This window comes from Plasmodium vivax, chromosome 14, assembly GCF_000002415.2.
Source record: "Plasmodium vivax chromosome 14, whole genome shotgun sequence".
Classification (NCBI taxonomy): Eukaryota; Apicomplexa; class Aconoidasida; order Haemosporida; family Plasmodiidae; genus Plasmodium; species Plasmodium vivax.
Window position 1 is genome coordinate 2,994,158 of NC_009919.1, and position 15,634 is coordinate 3,009,791.

The following is a 15,634-nucleotide window of genomic DNA, read 5'->3' on the forward strand; positions in this document are numbered from 1 at the left end:
TTATGAATTTATGGGATTACAGAGCACTAGCAAATTATTTTGTATTTGTTTATTTTTTTTTTTTAAAGTGCATTCGTAAAAACATCTTCATGTTGTAAACATATTCCACTTTTGTTCACTTGTAGGCATATATATTATAAATATAACTTTGTTCATATAAAAAAAATTATGCTTATTTTTTTTAAAAGTGATTTATGAATTATTTATATAATTTTTTTCGCATTTTTCTAATGCTTAGCAGTTTTGTTGTATATTTTGTTCTTGTGTTTAACAAAATTAATGAAAAAGGGATTAAATATATAAAAGCAACGGTAAAGAAAAAGAATCACTTAGTGAAAAATTATTAGATGAAAATTGTTAAACATGTCAGAAGGGCGGATGATGATTTAACTTTTTTTTTCCCGCGCTAATATAAATATATGCATATATACATATACATTCTTACATACATTTTGTGTATATCACATTTTGAGGAATGCTGACAAAGGCATCTTAATAAAATACTCGATAGGGAGACAGCATCCATGTCTTTTACATATGCCTTGTTAACTGTGAATGGATTTCCTTTTTTTTATGCCAAAAGTATGACGAATGATAAACCACTCCTTTTTGCTATATTTATTGGTGCATTTAAGTTCATATGACGGCTGTACATATAAATGCTTATCAGTGCATCGAGTAATCATAATGTTGCAGAGGCTGCATTACATTTCCTTCGGAATGAAAGAAAAACGTAGGGAATATTTTAAAATGATAAGAACGAAAAAAAAAAGCAACAAGAAAAGTGATCATTTTTTTTTATATAGTATTTCGATAATTAAGTAATGAATCTTTAATGATTTTTATTTAGAGAAAGAAAAAAAAACAATAATAAAATTGTTTTATTTGTAAAATTAATATAAAAAAGAAATTATTTCAATTAATATAAATTATTTAACTTATGATCTTGAATAATTGTAATGTTAAGCGCTTTGAAAGCCATTACATTTTTGGGTGCACATTAATACATTAGCAATAAATAATTTTGCTCAGACACAATTAAACACAGGTATACAAAAACTGAGTAGTAGAAATAAAATAATATCGAATTTTTTAATACGAAAAAGGAAGTTATAAAGAGATACACATAGAATGTCTCTTTTATATGTGATGGTTGAAGGCGCATACGAAAAACCACGGCTTTCCTTTGCTGTTATCCTGTTCTATAGTTCATTAAATTTAGCTATATAATGAAAAAGGGGAATCGGGTTTTTAAAAAATACATTAATGTGTACTTATACAAGCACACAGTTTGCTATTCATATTGTTTTATAAAACAGTAGCGATTTTGTATAAGTCTTCTTACTTACCGAAATTAATTTATTCCTTTTTTTTTTTCACTCCTTGTAATTATGCACACTATGTTACGTTTTATATAATTATGAAAGGGCATGAGGGTGAAAAAAAAACAACAAACTGTGGCTTAATTATTCCTTTTTTTTTATTTTTTTAATTTTCGAAAGATTCGAATGAAAAAATATGCAACTGATAGGAATACTTATTGGCTACTAAGAACAAAATTTTTATTTCCTATTGAGAATCTTTCAAATAGAAAGTAAGGTTAAATATGATGATGCCCAGTTGCTAAATATATTTTATGCTCTCATCAACAAATGTCGGGGATTTTTTCTTGCTCTATAGCTTATGGGCAATTAAAATAAAGAAAGAAGTGTATTAATACGAATATGCTATTGTAATTTCCCTTTCCTTTTTTTTTACGTGCATTTATGTTACACATCTCATAATATTTAAATTAAAAGAGACTAATAAGGATTTTTTTTTTAATAGAGCAAATATAGATTTTAGTGTCTATGTTTTGGAAGGCACAAAGTTAAAATATGTTTTTTACATTCTGGAATTACAATTTATATTATAATTAAACACAGTCCATGATGTCTGCTTCTAATTCGTTAATAAGTTTTGTTCATGCGATTTTACGTGCACACTTTTACATATAAATTAAAACAAAACATCTTTTCTTAACCATGTGCACTATCAACATTTACACATATGAATTTATACATGTATGCATACATATACATAATAAAAAAAACATACATACGTATACATATATATACGTTTCTTATGCAAAAATATGATCTAGGAAACTAAATTCATTTTAAGAAACAACCATGTGCGCGTGAATATAAATCGTACAATTGGTCAAATACTTAGGGTGTTTATTTATTATTGCTCTTCAATATTGCAGATTTAGTCCATTCCTAATTTAAGCGGTTATTTTATTCATGCTTTTATGAATACATTTGGTCTTTCTTTTTGGTCCTGTATCATCATTTGTGTTTTTCCTTCATTATATGGAAACTTCATGTTCGTTTTTTTTTTTTTTTGTTGTTGTTGTAGTAGTTGTAGTAGTTGTTGTTCTTCTTGTTCTTCTTCTTTCATTATGATTGCAATATATTAATGGATAAAACTTATAATTTGTTCTCATTAAAATTTACATTTATTTATGCGTATATGTCCAAAAAAATATTGTATAATTGTGTATGAATGAAAAAAAAAAATGTGGGGATTTTATATAATTTATAATTATATAAAAATAGGGGGACCGTTATTATGTGCATAGACGTTCTTAATGAACAGGATAAGAATTAGATCTTTTCAGTAACCATTTATTTTTTTTTGGATTTAAATTTTTTTGCGTATTCTTTTGCAAGTTTTTTCGTAATTTTCTTTGCTCTTTTTTTTACTTTCTTTTGTTTACGTTTACCTTCTGCCTCTTGAAATTCTTTTAAAAACGATTGAGCAATGTCTTCTAAGGTTTCTAAATATTTTTCGTCAACTGGGAAAAGTGGTTTAAATGGTGGTTTGCTTACTGGTTCTACTTTTTTTTCTACAGTTTCAACGAATGTTGTTGGTTGTTCTTCTGCAGGTTTTTCACTTTCTGCGGTTTCTTCTCCTTCAGCGGCTTTTTCAGTGGCTTCTTCTTTAGTGGCTCCTTCTTCAGTGGCTCCTTCTTCAGTGGCTCCTTCTTCAGCGGCTCCTTCTTCAGCGGCTTCTTCTCCTTCAGCAACTTCTTCTCCTTCAGCAACTTCTTCACCTTCAGCAACTTCTTCACCTTCTACAGCTTCTTCTCCTTCAGCAACTTCTTCTCCTTCAGCAACTTCTTCTCCTTCAGCAACTTCTTCTCCTTCAACGACTTCTTCTCCTTCAACGACTTCTTCACCTTCTACAGGTTCTTCACCTTCTGCATATTCTTCACCTTCTACAGGTTCTTCACCTTCCGCATATTCTTCAACTTCTACAGGTTCTTCACCTTCTACAGGTTCTTCACCTTCTGCATATTCTTCACCTTCTACAGGTTCTTCACCTTCTGCGTATTCTTCACCTTCTACAACTTCTTCATCCTCTACGACTTCTTCTTCTCCTTCTACAACTTCTTCTTCTTCTCCTTCTACAACTTCTTCTCCTTCTTCTTCTACAACTTCTTCTTCTCCTTCTTCTACAGCTTCTTCTTCTCCTTCTTCTACAGCTTCTTCCTCTTCTTCTGATAATCCTTCTTCAGCATTTTCATTTGCACCATCCTTTGCTAATGTTCTTGACACTCTTAAACCTAATGCCTGTTTAGTGTTATTTTCTTCACCGGAGGATTTCTTATTTACATTCTACAAAATAAGCAAGTGGTTATTACAGTTTGAAAATGCATGAATTTGCTTGTCCATTTATTATATAAAAATAAAAAATGTATAAATGAAGCGTATAGGAAACGTATAAAGGCATATATAGAATATAAAGAAAGAACAGTCTAATAGAATGTTTTTTTATTTTGTTTTTATCCTTTGTCTTACAGAACTGGATCCATTTTTTGCGGTAATTAGGAGAAAGAACAAAAATATTTTCATAAAGAAGAAAAAAAGAGTTATTTTTCCTCTTTTGATATATTTCATAAAAGATTCCATATTTCTGAATTTAAAAATGGTGGTGATGTTTTCTATATATACTTTAAAAATGCTACAGTTAAAGAACTGCCAGGTTTTTTTTATCTGTTTATTTTTATTAAATATACAAATTACAAATTACAAATTATGGAAAAATCAGAAACCAATTAATAATTTATAAAAAAAAAAAACAGAAAAATTATTAATATTATTTAATTTATAATATAAATTCTTTGTTTAGAATAACCTATTATTTATATTTTAAAAAAAAATAAATAACTTTTTTTTATTTTTGGTTACAAACTAAATAGCGTTAATTTATTTTGTTCTTTTTTTTTTTTTGGGGATATTATTTGTGCACAAATTACTATTTTTTTAGAAAATAAGCGGGAAAAGTGAAAATTACAAAATATAAAAAAAAGCAAAAAGGTAGAAAACAAATATTCGAAAACCGACACAAGTAAAACCCCCTTTTTTTTATTCATGTAAAGAATTATTTTATATTACTAAAAAATATATATATGAAACGGAGATATAGAAATAGAACCAAATAGATGGAAAAAATATAGGTAGAAAATATATATACAAGAAAACCCGTTTATATACTGTTAAAAAAATAAATTACGGGTTGCATGTAAAATAATGGGTAATTCATGAAGCACTTTTCTACTAAATTGTCATTTTAGTAGAAAAGTGCTATCGTTTGACTGAATCATGGTGACTTATATGTAAAATTTACAACAAAAGAAAAATTATTGAATATATTTTTTCCGTTAATTAAAGTTTTTGTTCTATGTGTTCTATTTATAACAAAATGATTCATTTAATTTTTTTTAAATGATCAAATTCTATGAAATATTCTTTCGCGGAGTAGACAAAGAAAAAAAAAAAAAATTAAGAGAAAATGAGAATTTAAATTGTTCCTATATGAAAAATTACGGTAGAACAATTTTTTTATATAGTAAAAAAAAAAAAAAAAAAAAAAAGATTGGTAAAATAAAGCCTAGAAGGTAACATTTTCTTATGTTTTCCTATTAAATTGATAAAATAAAAAAAAAAGAGGTTAGACAATGCATATTATATAGGTTTAACAATTTTGTACATATTTTTATTTATGCATTTTATCTAAATTATAAACGTTTATCTAAAAATTGTTCCCATAAAAAGGGGGTTCACCTTTTTTTTTATTATTATAAATGCAGCAAGGTGGCACTCTTATAATAAAATATAATTAGTTAAGAGGAGGCTATGCAATACATAATTTAAATAAATAGGCAACATACATGTTTATATATGTTTATATATATTTATTTATGAGTGGATGCAAAAGATTAGTCTAGTCTAAATGGACAATTCAATTATGTCTTTCAGCCTTTATATTTTTTCTTAAAGATATCAGTATAGTATATTCAGTATTGAATGCTGTAGCAGGGAACCATTTTACATTTTAAAGAAAAAAGTTTTAACTACTCTCTTCCGCAAGAAAAATTGTGAAATTTATTCTATTAAAATAAAAACACTTCAGTAGAAATGCACAAAAAAATGAATATAAAAGGTGGCAGGCCCTTTGCACCATCAAGATATATAACGGTGGTTATTCCCGCATTACTATGTCTTTTTTTACAGGTAAAAGATTAAACGCCATTTTTATTGATAGCTATAGGCGATTTTTCTATGATTCCTTCTAATCATTTTTTGCCCCATTTTTGTAAGTTTTATTCAATATTAACATATTATTGTTAATAAATTGTTTTATTTTTTTTGACTTTTATTTGAATTTTTTTTTTATAGAATAACTACGCATATTATGGTGATACAACCTCAGAATCACAATATGGCAGTAAGGGATGCTCAAGAATGTTATCTGAAACTAATTTTAGAAAATCTAAAAAAGGAAATGGACCACATAAAATTGCAAACCATAATAGAAGAAACGATTTTGCAAATACATCAAAGAATAATCATGGCGAATTCAATGCTAGAGAATTAATTGATTTTTTAGAGGATTCACGTAGTTCTAAGGGTGACATGGTTAAGCACCATAAGAAAAATAAAAGAACTTCTGCCGAAATGAATGGTAAACGCAAAAAAAAACGTGAACAATATTTTGAGGAACAAGAAGTGTATGATGAATATAACGGACAAAATGGGCAATATAATGAGGAGAGTTACGATGATGGATATAGAAATGGAAGTTATTATGGTGAGGCATATGCTGGAAATAGCGGGAACGGTCAAACATACGCAGATGAAAGACAGAACAACCATAATTACACAAATGAAGAATATTACAATGGTGAGCCTGATATGTATAATGGCAACGAAGAGGAAAATATTCCTGATAATGATCATGGCAACTTGAATTCATTTGATAATGTAAGGAGGGGACACTCAAAGGATGGTAGATCGCCAAAACGTGATAATACAAATAACGTAATATCTCGAGTTAATGGTATGGGTAACACACAGACGAGTGAAATGGTAAATTCTTATGAAACATATAAAAACAATAATAAGAGTTCCCAAAACAGTGATTGTGGTATATTACAGGAAGATGTAGATGCCATTCTAAACAATTTAAATGATTTGGTGCATGATACCGATATGCTTAATATATTCGTTCTTGTCAATGTGATAGAGAGAAATAAGTTCTTTGAATCATTGCAAAGTTTAATGTTGTACTGGAATGATTATGCTAATGCTTCCAAGATACCAGATGAATATAAAACTAAGCAGTGGTTGAAAGTTTACAGTGATATGACAGATGAGCTAATGCAAAGAGAACGAAAATTTTATAATAAATTACACCATATTCTTGTTAATACATATGGTCCAAAAAAAACATATGTTATTTTTATAAAAGATGTAAGATGTACCTGGATTAAGATGAGGCAAGAAATAGAGAGGTACTGGAAAGATTATTTAGAAAATAAAGCAAGAAGATATGTTAAAAAAAATTTAAACCGCGAATGAATAAATAAAATGTAGAAATATTCTATTATTATGTAGCAAAAAAGGTTCTTACGTATGTAAAAAAAGAAAAGAAAAGATTAGTTACCCACATCTGCGTTGATCGCCGTCTGCATATTTATCAAACCGTGTAAGCTTATCGAATTGGGGGACACACTTTCACGTAATATATATAGGTACCATTATACATATGCCAATGGGGGGAAAGACAATAGTTACTTATGCTAAAATATTTGATAAATAAATTTTAGCCAACTAAATCGAGTTCTCTTTTTTTATTACTCATTTATTTGAATATGCTTAAGGAATCATATTGGCAGATTTTAGCCCATTTTTTTTTAAATGGGGAACATAATAAAAGTTCAACACGTATATCATGAGTGTTAGTATTCAGGATATACTTGCACTTTTACTTACATTTCTGGAATTTTTCTTGAATCATCCCTTATGGATTTTTTTTTTTTTCTTTATCCCAATTTTGTTGCATACATTTAGCACATGAGCCAGTTTTAAAGACTCGTTTTTTTAGTAACACATAAGAATTTTTTAAATTATAACATGGTAAACAAAAATCGAGTGTCTACGAATTTTATATAAGAATTAGCTATATAAAAATGGGTAAACATATTTTATGGATCCTTATGCTGTATGAATTAAAGGAAAAAAAAAGGTACTTTTTTTATCATCCACAATAATATTCAATTCAGTGTGTAATACACTTAGGTGATGATTTTTATTTTTTTCTTTAAACAATTTTGACTTAAAAAAAAAACGAAAAATGAGAAGGTTGTTTGAACTTTTTGCTTGAATGTTTTGTAATTTGAACATTTATATTTTAATCAACAATCGTCATAAAAAAGTATACATAACAACAGAAAGGAGTTTCTAAGACGTGGATACACCTTTTGTAAAAAATTCGTATTATATTAAAAGTTACCGAATAGTTAATACTTTCATTATGAATTGAAAAAATAAAATTTGGGAAATTTCAAACACATAGTTATTGCAGAGCAAATCATCAAATAACTTCATTAAAATAGGATATAACAAAAAAAAAAAAAACAACTAACAAATTCGTTTTTCCTTAAGAATTAAAAAAACTAATGCTTTATAAATGGCATTATAACATCATTATGCTGGTATATTTCAAGGGGGAAAATAAAAAATTTTATTAATTAAACATTTCAACAGAACAACAGAAGAAAGTAAATAATTTGATATTAAAAATATGTAGCGAGAAAAAACATTTTTTCTTTGAATTATATATCACATTTTAAGCGTATTCAAAATAGTCGATTGCATTTAGCGACGCTTACGTGATACATTTTTACTTCTTTTCAAAAATTTATGACATTTATCTTTTTTACGCTTATAGTAAAGTGCCATCACTACTCCTAATATTTGAAATATAATAACACCCGGTATTGCGCCATTTAATGCACATAATACTATTATGAAAACGTTAACTACGAATGGCATAAATATTTTATATCTTTCTAGAGAGCTCGAAGAATTTTCGGGTCTGTGCTTACTCTGATAATGTTTGTTCTCACTTTTCAGGAAACGTAATATTTCTGATTCAACTTTAGAATCAATTTTTTTTACAAAATTAACAATGCTTGAATCCTCAACTATTTCTAATTTAGTTCCTTCGTGAAATACTTTTTCAAGAAATCCTTTTTTTCTTCTTTGCATATACATTGGTTCGAAATAATTGTTAGCTCTTAAATCATCACTTGAATCATCATAAGCGATATCACTTTTTAAGTCATCGAATGAATTATACACATCATCATTCACAGACTCCGACGAATCATATAAGCTGTTTAAATCATCACTTTTGTTTAATGCACCAAATTTTCTGTTATGGTTGTCTCCAGATTTGAATTGCTTAGCTGATTTCTGATATTTTCTATCATAGCTTAATTCATTATGTACATTTAGAAATTCGTCATCATACACTAGTGGCTTATATTTTCTTGTAGCCTTACAATCGTCACCTTCTAAAATATCTATTATTCTTTCTTTTGAATGTGCATATCTGCTTGGATAAGCATATTCCGTTTCTCCTTTCAACAATCTGCTAGTTCTTGCGCCAAATTGTCCCTTTAGGTGTATACTGCTACCCCATGCATTATCATGTGGAGCTGTCTAAAAATTATGATCGATATGATGATTAAAAGGAAAAAAAAAAATATATGTGTGCATGTGCATTTGTGCATATTTATTTTTATTCTAACAAATTTTCATCAAAAGTGAAAATATAAAACAGTTAAATTTCATCGTAGAATTCGTAAATTCAATTTTTATCATACTTCAAAAGAATTGCTGCCTGCTATCATTAACAAGGCAAAAGTAAATGTACTGGCGAATGAGAACATGTTTGCGTTTTTTTTTAAAATTTACTTATATGTAAAATTTCTTTAAAATTGCAAATCAGCCTGAAAAGCAAAAAAAAAGGGTTTCGGAATAAATAATTTTTTTGTAGAAACTTAATAAAGCGCAGTGGTTACATGCACATATATGTATATTATACATTTTTTGCCACCTCTCTTCTGAAAAGTAAAAAAAATATTTTACCTTAATCAAAACTGAATCAAATTTAATATCAACAAATATATTTGACAACAGAGAAAGAAAAAATATTTTTTTATAAAAAATATATGTTTATGTATAATTTGGAAATATTGAGAAATTTTCTATTATTTAAAATTTGCGTTTATTTAGTTAATAGCAGTTTTTATATGGAATTTTCAAAATATACTACGATTTATACTTGACAGAACTTATATGTTATTGGACAAGGAAATAACTGGATCATAAGTATTACTTAAAAGGAATAAAAAATATTTGCATGTATAGAAATTAATGTAAATTAAAGGGCAGTTGGGATATAATAAAAACCAGCATAATATTTTAAACTAAAAATATAGGTTCCATGTTATTCTTACAATTTAAACTGACAAAAGAGAGAGAAATATATATATATATAATATATATATATTATATATATGTCATTTTTAAATATCCACAGTTACAATTAAAATGCAGCAAATTAAAAAAAAAATTCTAAAGACATAATTTCTTGCATTGGAGTATTTTTATTTTTTGCGCACTATTCTTGTGAACGCAAAGGAGAAAATATAAAAATAAAAAAGAGAGAAGAGTTATAAATTATACCTTTAATTTTATAGATTTTTATTGTAACAGATCGTTTTAAAAATTAAAATATAAATAAAATTAACAGATTCTAATGAATGAGGCATAAACAGGTTTTATGCTCAATTCTTTAACTTTTTATTAAATATTTTGTATTATAATAACGGTGTCATATATTATTAACGAATTGCTAACATGGTAATTGGTTGTTGTTTCTTGGACCTACCTTTTTGCATGTATTGAAAATTTATTAATTCAAATAGTACAGTAAGGAAAAAATTGCTAAAACTAAGATTTGTAAAGTGAAAAAATATATATTTTTTTTTTTCGTTCTACTCGCCATTTTTTGATACAAACGAAAAAAGGTAAAGTAGCGTACATGAATGAAATACTAAAATTTGTAGACGGAATACTTTTGTAATAGGAAAAAATGTACATATTAAAAAAAAAATAATAAAAATAACATTATTATATCAAAAGTAATTAAAATTAATTAGACATTTTAATCTAAAGGTGGGAGGGTTCATACTTTTATGCGAAATTGTGAATTTGTTCATATCAATATTATTTTTTTCTTTTTATACAATTATTAAATGGTAAGCGTTAAGTTGATTAGAAACTTATGTGGGGAGAAAATATCATATAATGAACATAAGTGTGATCGATCATATGTATTTTAAGGATTTTTTCATTATGCAACCTTTGAGCTACTCGCTATGCAATCATATGTACCATTTGAAAGAACAACGCGTTTTATCTATTTCTAAACTTGTATATTCATAAAAACGATGCTGAACAGTTGTTTAGCCATAGTATAACCTATTCCGCTGGAACTTTTTTGTAATGCACTTTCGTGTTAAACCTATTTACTATTAATCCTCATGCCTTACTGTTGAATAAGCTTCCCTCGGTAAAGCGTAAAAACATCATAAGGACGTATTACTATACTAAATGTTTACAAAATTGTAAGGCTATAATGATCTAATGTTTTATTTTAGCAAAACATGATAAAATAATAAGTTATCCTTAAATGGTTGGGTTTACATATTAACTGAATTATTTCTCCCTATATTGCATTAGAATGATATGCCGATAGTTTAAGAATAATTCGTTACATCATTTTAGAGGATGCGCACTTTGTTTATTGATATTTATTGGTACTTTAGTTAATACATATTTCTTAGGTTCTTCGTGCATCTGAAAAAGTAGGACCACTTTTGGACGTCATACAAATGGTAGTTATTTTGTACCTCTTTAAGTTTCTAAAAGGGTTCTATAAAAACGTAAAAACTAATTTTAACTTTATAACCTAATGTTAAAAGTATTTTTACATTTAAAACGTTTGACTTAATGCGCAGCACAATATTATTAGCCAAGCGTTTTTTTCCAATACATTGATTGTATATACATATAATATATATATATGTATATTAATTTTACTGATTAATAATTATTTTGAGTGTAGAGCTCACCGATGATTTTTTGCATACATTGATAAAAATACAGACAGAGTTACCTTTTATCCAATTTCGATACCTTTTTGAGAAAGGTTAAAAATTAATTAGGCATAATAAATATGAACTAACTAAAACATATAGTTTTGAAATAAAAGGAACTGTTCATATAAATTTTATGTGGGTGAAGACTTATAAGAATAAATGCGTCAGACGTATTCGAGGAGTTACAGTAATTATGAATAAGAAAAGATGAGGTTTTTCCTTTCCTGATTAGAACACATTATATATTCAGAATAGCAGTAATTACTGAAAGGAACATTCACCTAGGTTATAAATTAACTTGTAGAAGCGTTTTTAGGGAAAGTTAAAAAAAAAGTTTATAAATATGCTACATTGATACATAATGTGTAAACCATTCGTTACTATCATTTAGGTGTTCTTTTACGTAATAAGGAAACTGAAATATTTAAATAATGGACGTTTTCGAAACGCCTATGTGATTTATTCTTAGGAATCTATAACTGCAGCGAAATTTTTTTTCTTTTTTTTAAAGAAATGGAGCTATCTTTGTATGAGACGAAAAATATTAGTATCTATATATGAATTTATTTGTAAAAGAGAAGACATTCACTATTAGACAAAGCATGTATTCATTTTTTCTGTTTTTTGAATGATATAGACATGAAGTAACAACGTTTCGTTTTATTTCTACTTCGCATAAAAGTTATTCCCCTCCTTTTTCCTATATAACTTGAAACGAGTGCATTATTTCACGGTGCTTCCCGTTTTACTAGAACAATTTTTATGTAGTAAAACGCAAATGCATACATGTGGTAGATACAATCAATTACATAAAGTATGCTAACTTTTTAGAGAGTTATCTGCATTTTCTCAGTTCGTATATAATGCTAACCAGCTAGCTTTAAAATGCTTCTAAGGATTTTTGTCATTGTGGAATAGTAACATTTAGCATAATGCTTTCGTTAAAACATTTAATTTGGGGTAATTTATTAGAAGAAACGTTGTATATACATTTTTATATGCTTGAATGATTTAACGTTTTAATGATTATTCTACTTATTACTCCTTTCATGGTTAAATTGAAACGTTTAATAATTATGCAAATATTGTAAAAGAGGAATGATTGATTGATAAGATATCTTTCTTTTTAAGTATTTTTTTTTTTTTTTTCCATTTTGAATTTTTCTGGCATCATTTATTTTATAACTCTAAAATCTTTTAATAATTTTTTTTTTGTTATAAAAGAGGAAATAAAAAGTTTCACTTGTTATTTATTTGCATAAAAATGTTGCGTTAATAAATTAGAAAAAATTATACGTTTTAAAATTACGTCCATATATTTAATCCTTCTTTTAAGTGAAAAAATATCCGACATATTTTGTAACCACAGGATGTAAATAAATATACATATAACATAATAGGATTTATAATAAAAAATGGCATAAAATGATTAAATCTGCCATAAATTTAAATGAAATATATTGTACGCAATAAAATATGCTATGCTAGTTATGACGGGTTAGCAATTAGGTCCGCGTTATTACGTATTTTTTATACGTGATACGTTAATAATGTTTTAATTATAAGTAGGACGTGGGCGTCGGTAAAACGTAAAAAATAATTAAGACATAATAATAATGCATTACTCAAATTAAAATAAATGTTGTATATATAGCTGCCACCATCATTTTAGGCAGAACAAATGTGATTTTTTAAATACTATTTCAGAATTGCAGTTATGACTCTGGGTTCATTCTAATTTTTTTTTTTTTTTTTCATATTTTAATTTTAGTTTCTGCGTTTTTGAAAGAAAAATTCATTATATTTTTTTTATTTAACGTTCCCTAAATTGTAAGACTAAAGAATTTAGTAATTAGTATTATTGTCTGTTAAAATGTTAATATGTTTTGAAACGTTACATATTTGTATATATAATTAAAAAATTATGTCGCACTGTTATTAAGTCAGTTTATGTTGTTTCATTCCTGTCTGCATTATTCCCATTTGTCCAACATTTTTGCATACGCTTTATTAGAATAAAGCAAAAAAAAAGTTATAAAAAAGGTTATAATTAGTATATATGTATTTATATTTATTTATTCATTTACTTATTTATATGTTTTTATTTAAAAAACGAAGCATGCCTGTTGGATGAATGTAATAAAAAATATAAACAGAAAAATTTTAGTCCTCAAAAAATATAAACCCAAAAGAATTGCCCAAAGAGGGGAAACATAACGATGTCTAATTTTTGCATGAGAATTTTTGTTTTTACCTTATTAATTTGGACACTATATGGTTCCAGTAAAGACGTAAGATGATTGAAATATGTGATGTGTTCAATTTCGTTTTTTTCATGTCTTTTGAGAAATATTAACACATGTCCATGACAGGGATATTTATCTTCATTCGCAAGCTTATACACGCGAATATGCATATATACATATATATGTGGTATGTGTGTATTTATTTATTTGTTTAGAATGTCGGTGAAGAGTGTTCTTATCAGAGCAACCGAAGAAAGACGTTACATCTAAGAGATGGAAGAACATTAAGTGAAGTTGCAAGCAGTGAAATACATTCCGGCTGCGATAATGAAAGCGCAAAATTGTCAAATACTGTGAAAAGCGAAAAAACTGGAGTTGATGGGGAGGCATCCTCTGGAAGTACCCATCAACCCACGGATGAAAAAGTTGCAGAAGATAAGAAACATCTTAAGGGCACAGGAAATAATGTTAATGGCACAAGAAACAATGTTAATGGCACAGGAAATAAGGTTGATGGCACTAAAAGTAAATCTTACAGAACAAAAAGAGATGATATTCCTATTACTCCTTTATTTTTTGCAGAATTGTTGTTGAAGGAACCAGAAAAGGGAATTGATATAATGATGCTTTATGCAGGAGGATTTTTAAAATATGCGCGTAATCGTTTTTTTTAAGCACAATATATGTAACGTATAGTCACCAACCAAATGCTATTCTATGAGAATGATAACGTAAATTACGTGTGGCATAAAAATAACGTGTTATCCGGCATTATATTCTACACGAGTCTCTTATCATTATAAAGTCTTAAATTTAATATGCGCAACGAGCTTAGTATTAAAGAGTACTTACACGTAACATGGGTATTATTAATACATCTTAGATGTCTTTCTATTTTTTTTAGTCATTTTTACTTATCCATATATTTGTAATGTTTACATTATTTATATGTATTGATATGTAGAAGTTTAAATGTGCTTTTTTTTTGTTTCTTAATTCCTTCATGTATGGGGATGAATATATTTAGCTGCATATATGCAGGTATATGCATAAATATGTATAACGAATTATTCTTATTATAACTTATAAAATTGTAAACACGAATTATACAGCTACTTAATTGCTGTTTTTGCATATACATATTTATATCAACATGGAGTGGTAAAAAAGTAAGAAAAATTGGGGGTGGGGTGCGTTTTAAATTATTTGATGTTCCTCTAATTTACGTTATATTAAAATTAATTTCGATGTATAAATGAATTAAAAAGGGATGATCGATACATCTACCGTGTGACGCCTTGTTTAATTTAAAGCGATGATCACTCATAGAGGTGCTTCATAAAGAACTGCGTCATATAAAACAAAATTTTAGTGAAATTCCTGTAACGCTTTTTTTGCAATCGAAAAATATATATTTCGCGGTGTAACAAAATGCTGTATGGCGTGGGCATTATACACATGTGCTCTTTTACTATGCTCGTGTTTCAAGCACCTAATTTTTATTGTGAAGAATTTTAAATGCTATTAACGGAATTGAGAAACTTGCGGATGTGTTATTATGAGGTGCTAATCCGTCTTCATGGTAAAAAAAAACGTCAGAAAATACAGTGTATAATACCATGATTTTTAATAGCATTGGACTAGTGGATTACTGAATTAAAAAGGTTCACGCTCATTGGAGGGGTTGATAAACGTATTTTTCCTCTTAAAAAATGATCTATTTTTTAGTTATATATTACATGCTTATATTATTGTAGTATGATACAGTGTATGCAATATATACATATGTGTATATGTACCTTTGTTAAGGTGTTCTGCGTTTGAA

General features: G+C 27.3%; 4 protein-coding genes across 4 annotated transcripts; 2 read left to right on the plus strand and 2 right to left on the minus strand.

Moving 5' to 3' along the window:
• Positions 1 to 2,588: 2,588 nt before the first annotated feature.
• PVX_101530 (hypothetical protein) lies at positions 2,589 to 4,294 on the minus strand. Its single transcript, XM_001614002.1, has 2 exons — positions 3,846 to 4,294; positions 2,589 to 3,662 (listed from the first exon to the last, which is right to left on the minus strand). The coding sequence occupies exons 1-2, from the start codon at positions 3,954 to 3,956 to the stop codon at positions 2,670 to 2,672; spliced, it is 1,104 nt and encodes a 367-aa protein (XP_001614052.1). The 5' UTR covers positions 3,957 to 4,294; the 3' UTR covers positions 2,589 to 2,669.
• Positions 4,295 to 5,477: 1,183 nt separating this feature from the next.
• On the plus strand, positions 5,478 to 6,908 carry PVX_101535 (Phist protein (Pf-fam-b); the record flags this gene model as incomplete). The annotated part of the gene is made up of 2 exons (XM_001614003.1): positions 5,478 to 5,561; positions 5,727 to 6,908. The coding sequence occupies 2 exons, from the start codon at positions 5,478 to 5,480 to the stop codon at positions 6,906 to 6,908; spliced, it is 1,266 nt and encodes a 421-aa protein (XP_001614053.1).
• A 1,299-nt stretch (positions 6,909 to 8,207) lies between these two features.
• Positions 8,208 to 9,746, minus strand: PVX_101540 (Pv-fam-d protein; the record flags this gene model as incomplete). Its single annotated transcript, XM_001614004.1, has 3 exons — positions 9,486 to 9,746; positions 9,221 to 9,346; positions 8,208 to 9,056 (listed from the first exon to the last, which is right to left on the minus strand). The coding sequence occupies exons 2-3, from the start codon at positions 9,284 to 9,286 to the stop codon at positions 8,208 to 8,210; spliced, it is 915 nt and encodes a 304-aa protein (XP_001614054.1). The 5' UTR covers positions 9,287 to 9,346; positions 9,486 to 9,746.
• Positions 9,747 to 13,374: 3,628 nt separating this feature from the next.
• PVX_101545 (hypothetical protein) lies at positions 13,375 to 14,483 on the plus strand (the record flags this gene model as incomplete). Its single annotated transcript, XM_001614005.1, has 2 exons — positions 13,375 to 13,854; positions 14,025 to 14,483. The coding sequence occupies exons 1-2, from the start codon at positions 13,783 to 13,785 to the stop codon at positions 14,481 to 14,483; spliced, it is 531 nt and encodes a 176-aa protein (XP_001614055.1). The 5' UTR covers positions 13,375 to 13,782.
• Between the last annotated feature and the right edge of the window lie 1,151 nt (positions 14,484 to 15,634).

What these genes read in the sequence shown, in the direction of transcription:
- PVX_101530 (XM_001614002.1), bottom strand. Translation starts at nt 3,956, where the DNA reads ATGGAATCTTTTATGAAATATATCAAAAGAGGAAAAATAACTCTTTTT. An exon ending in CAAAAAATGGATCCAGTTCT is followed by an intron (nt 3,663 to 3,845) that starts GTAAGACAAAGG and finishes CTTATTTTGTAG; the next exon opens with AATGTAAATAAGAAATCCTC.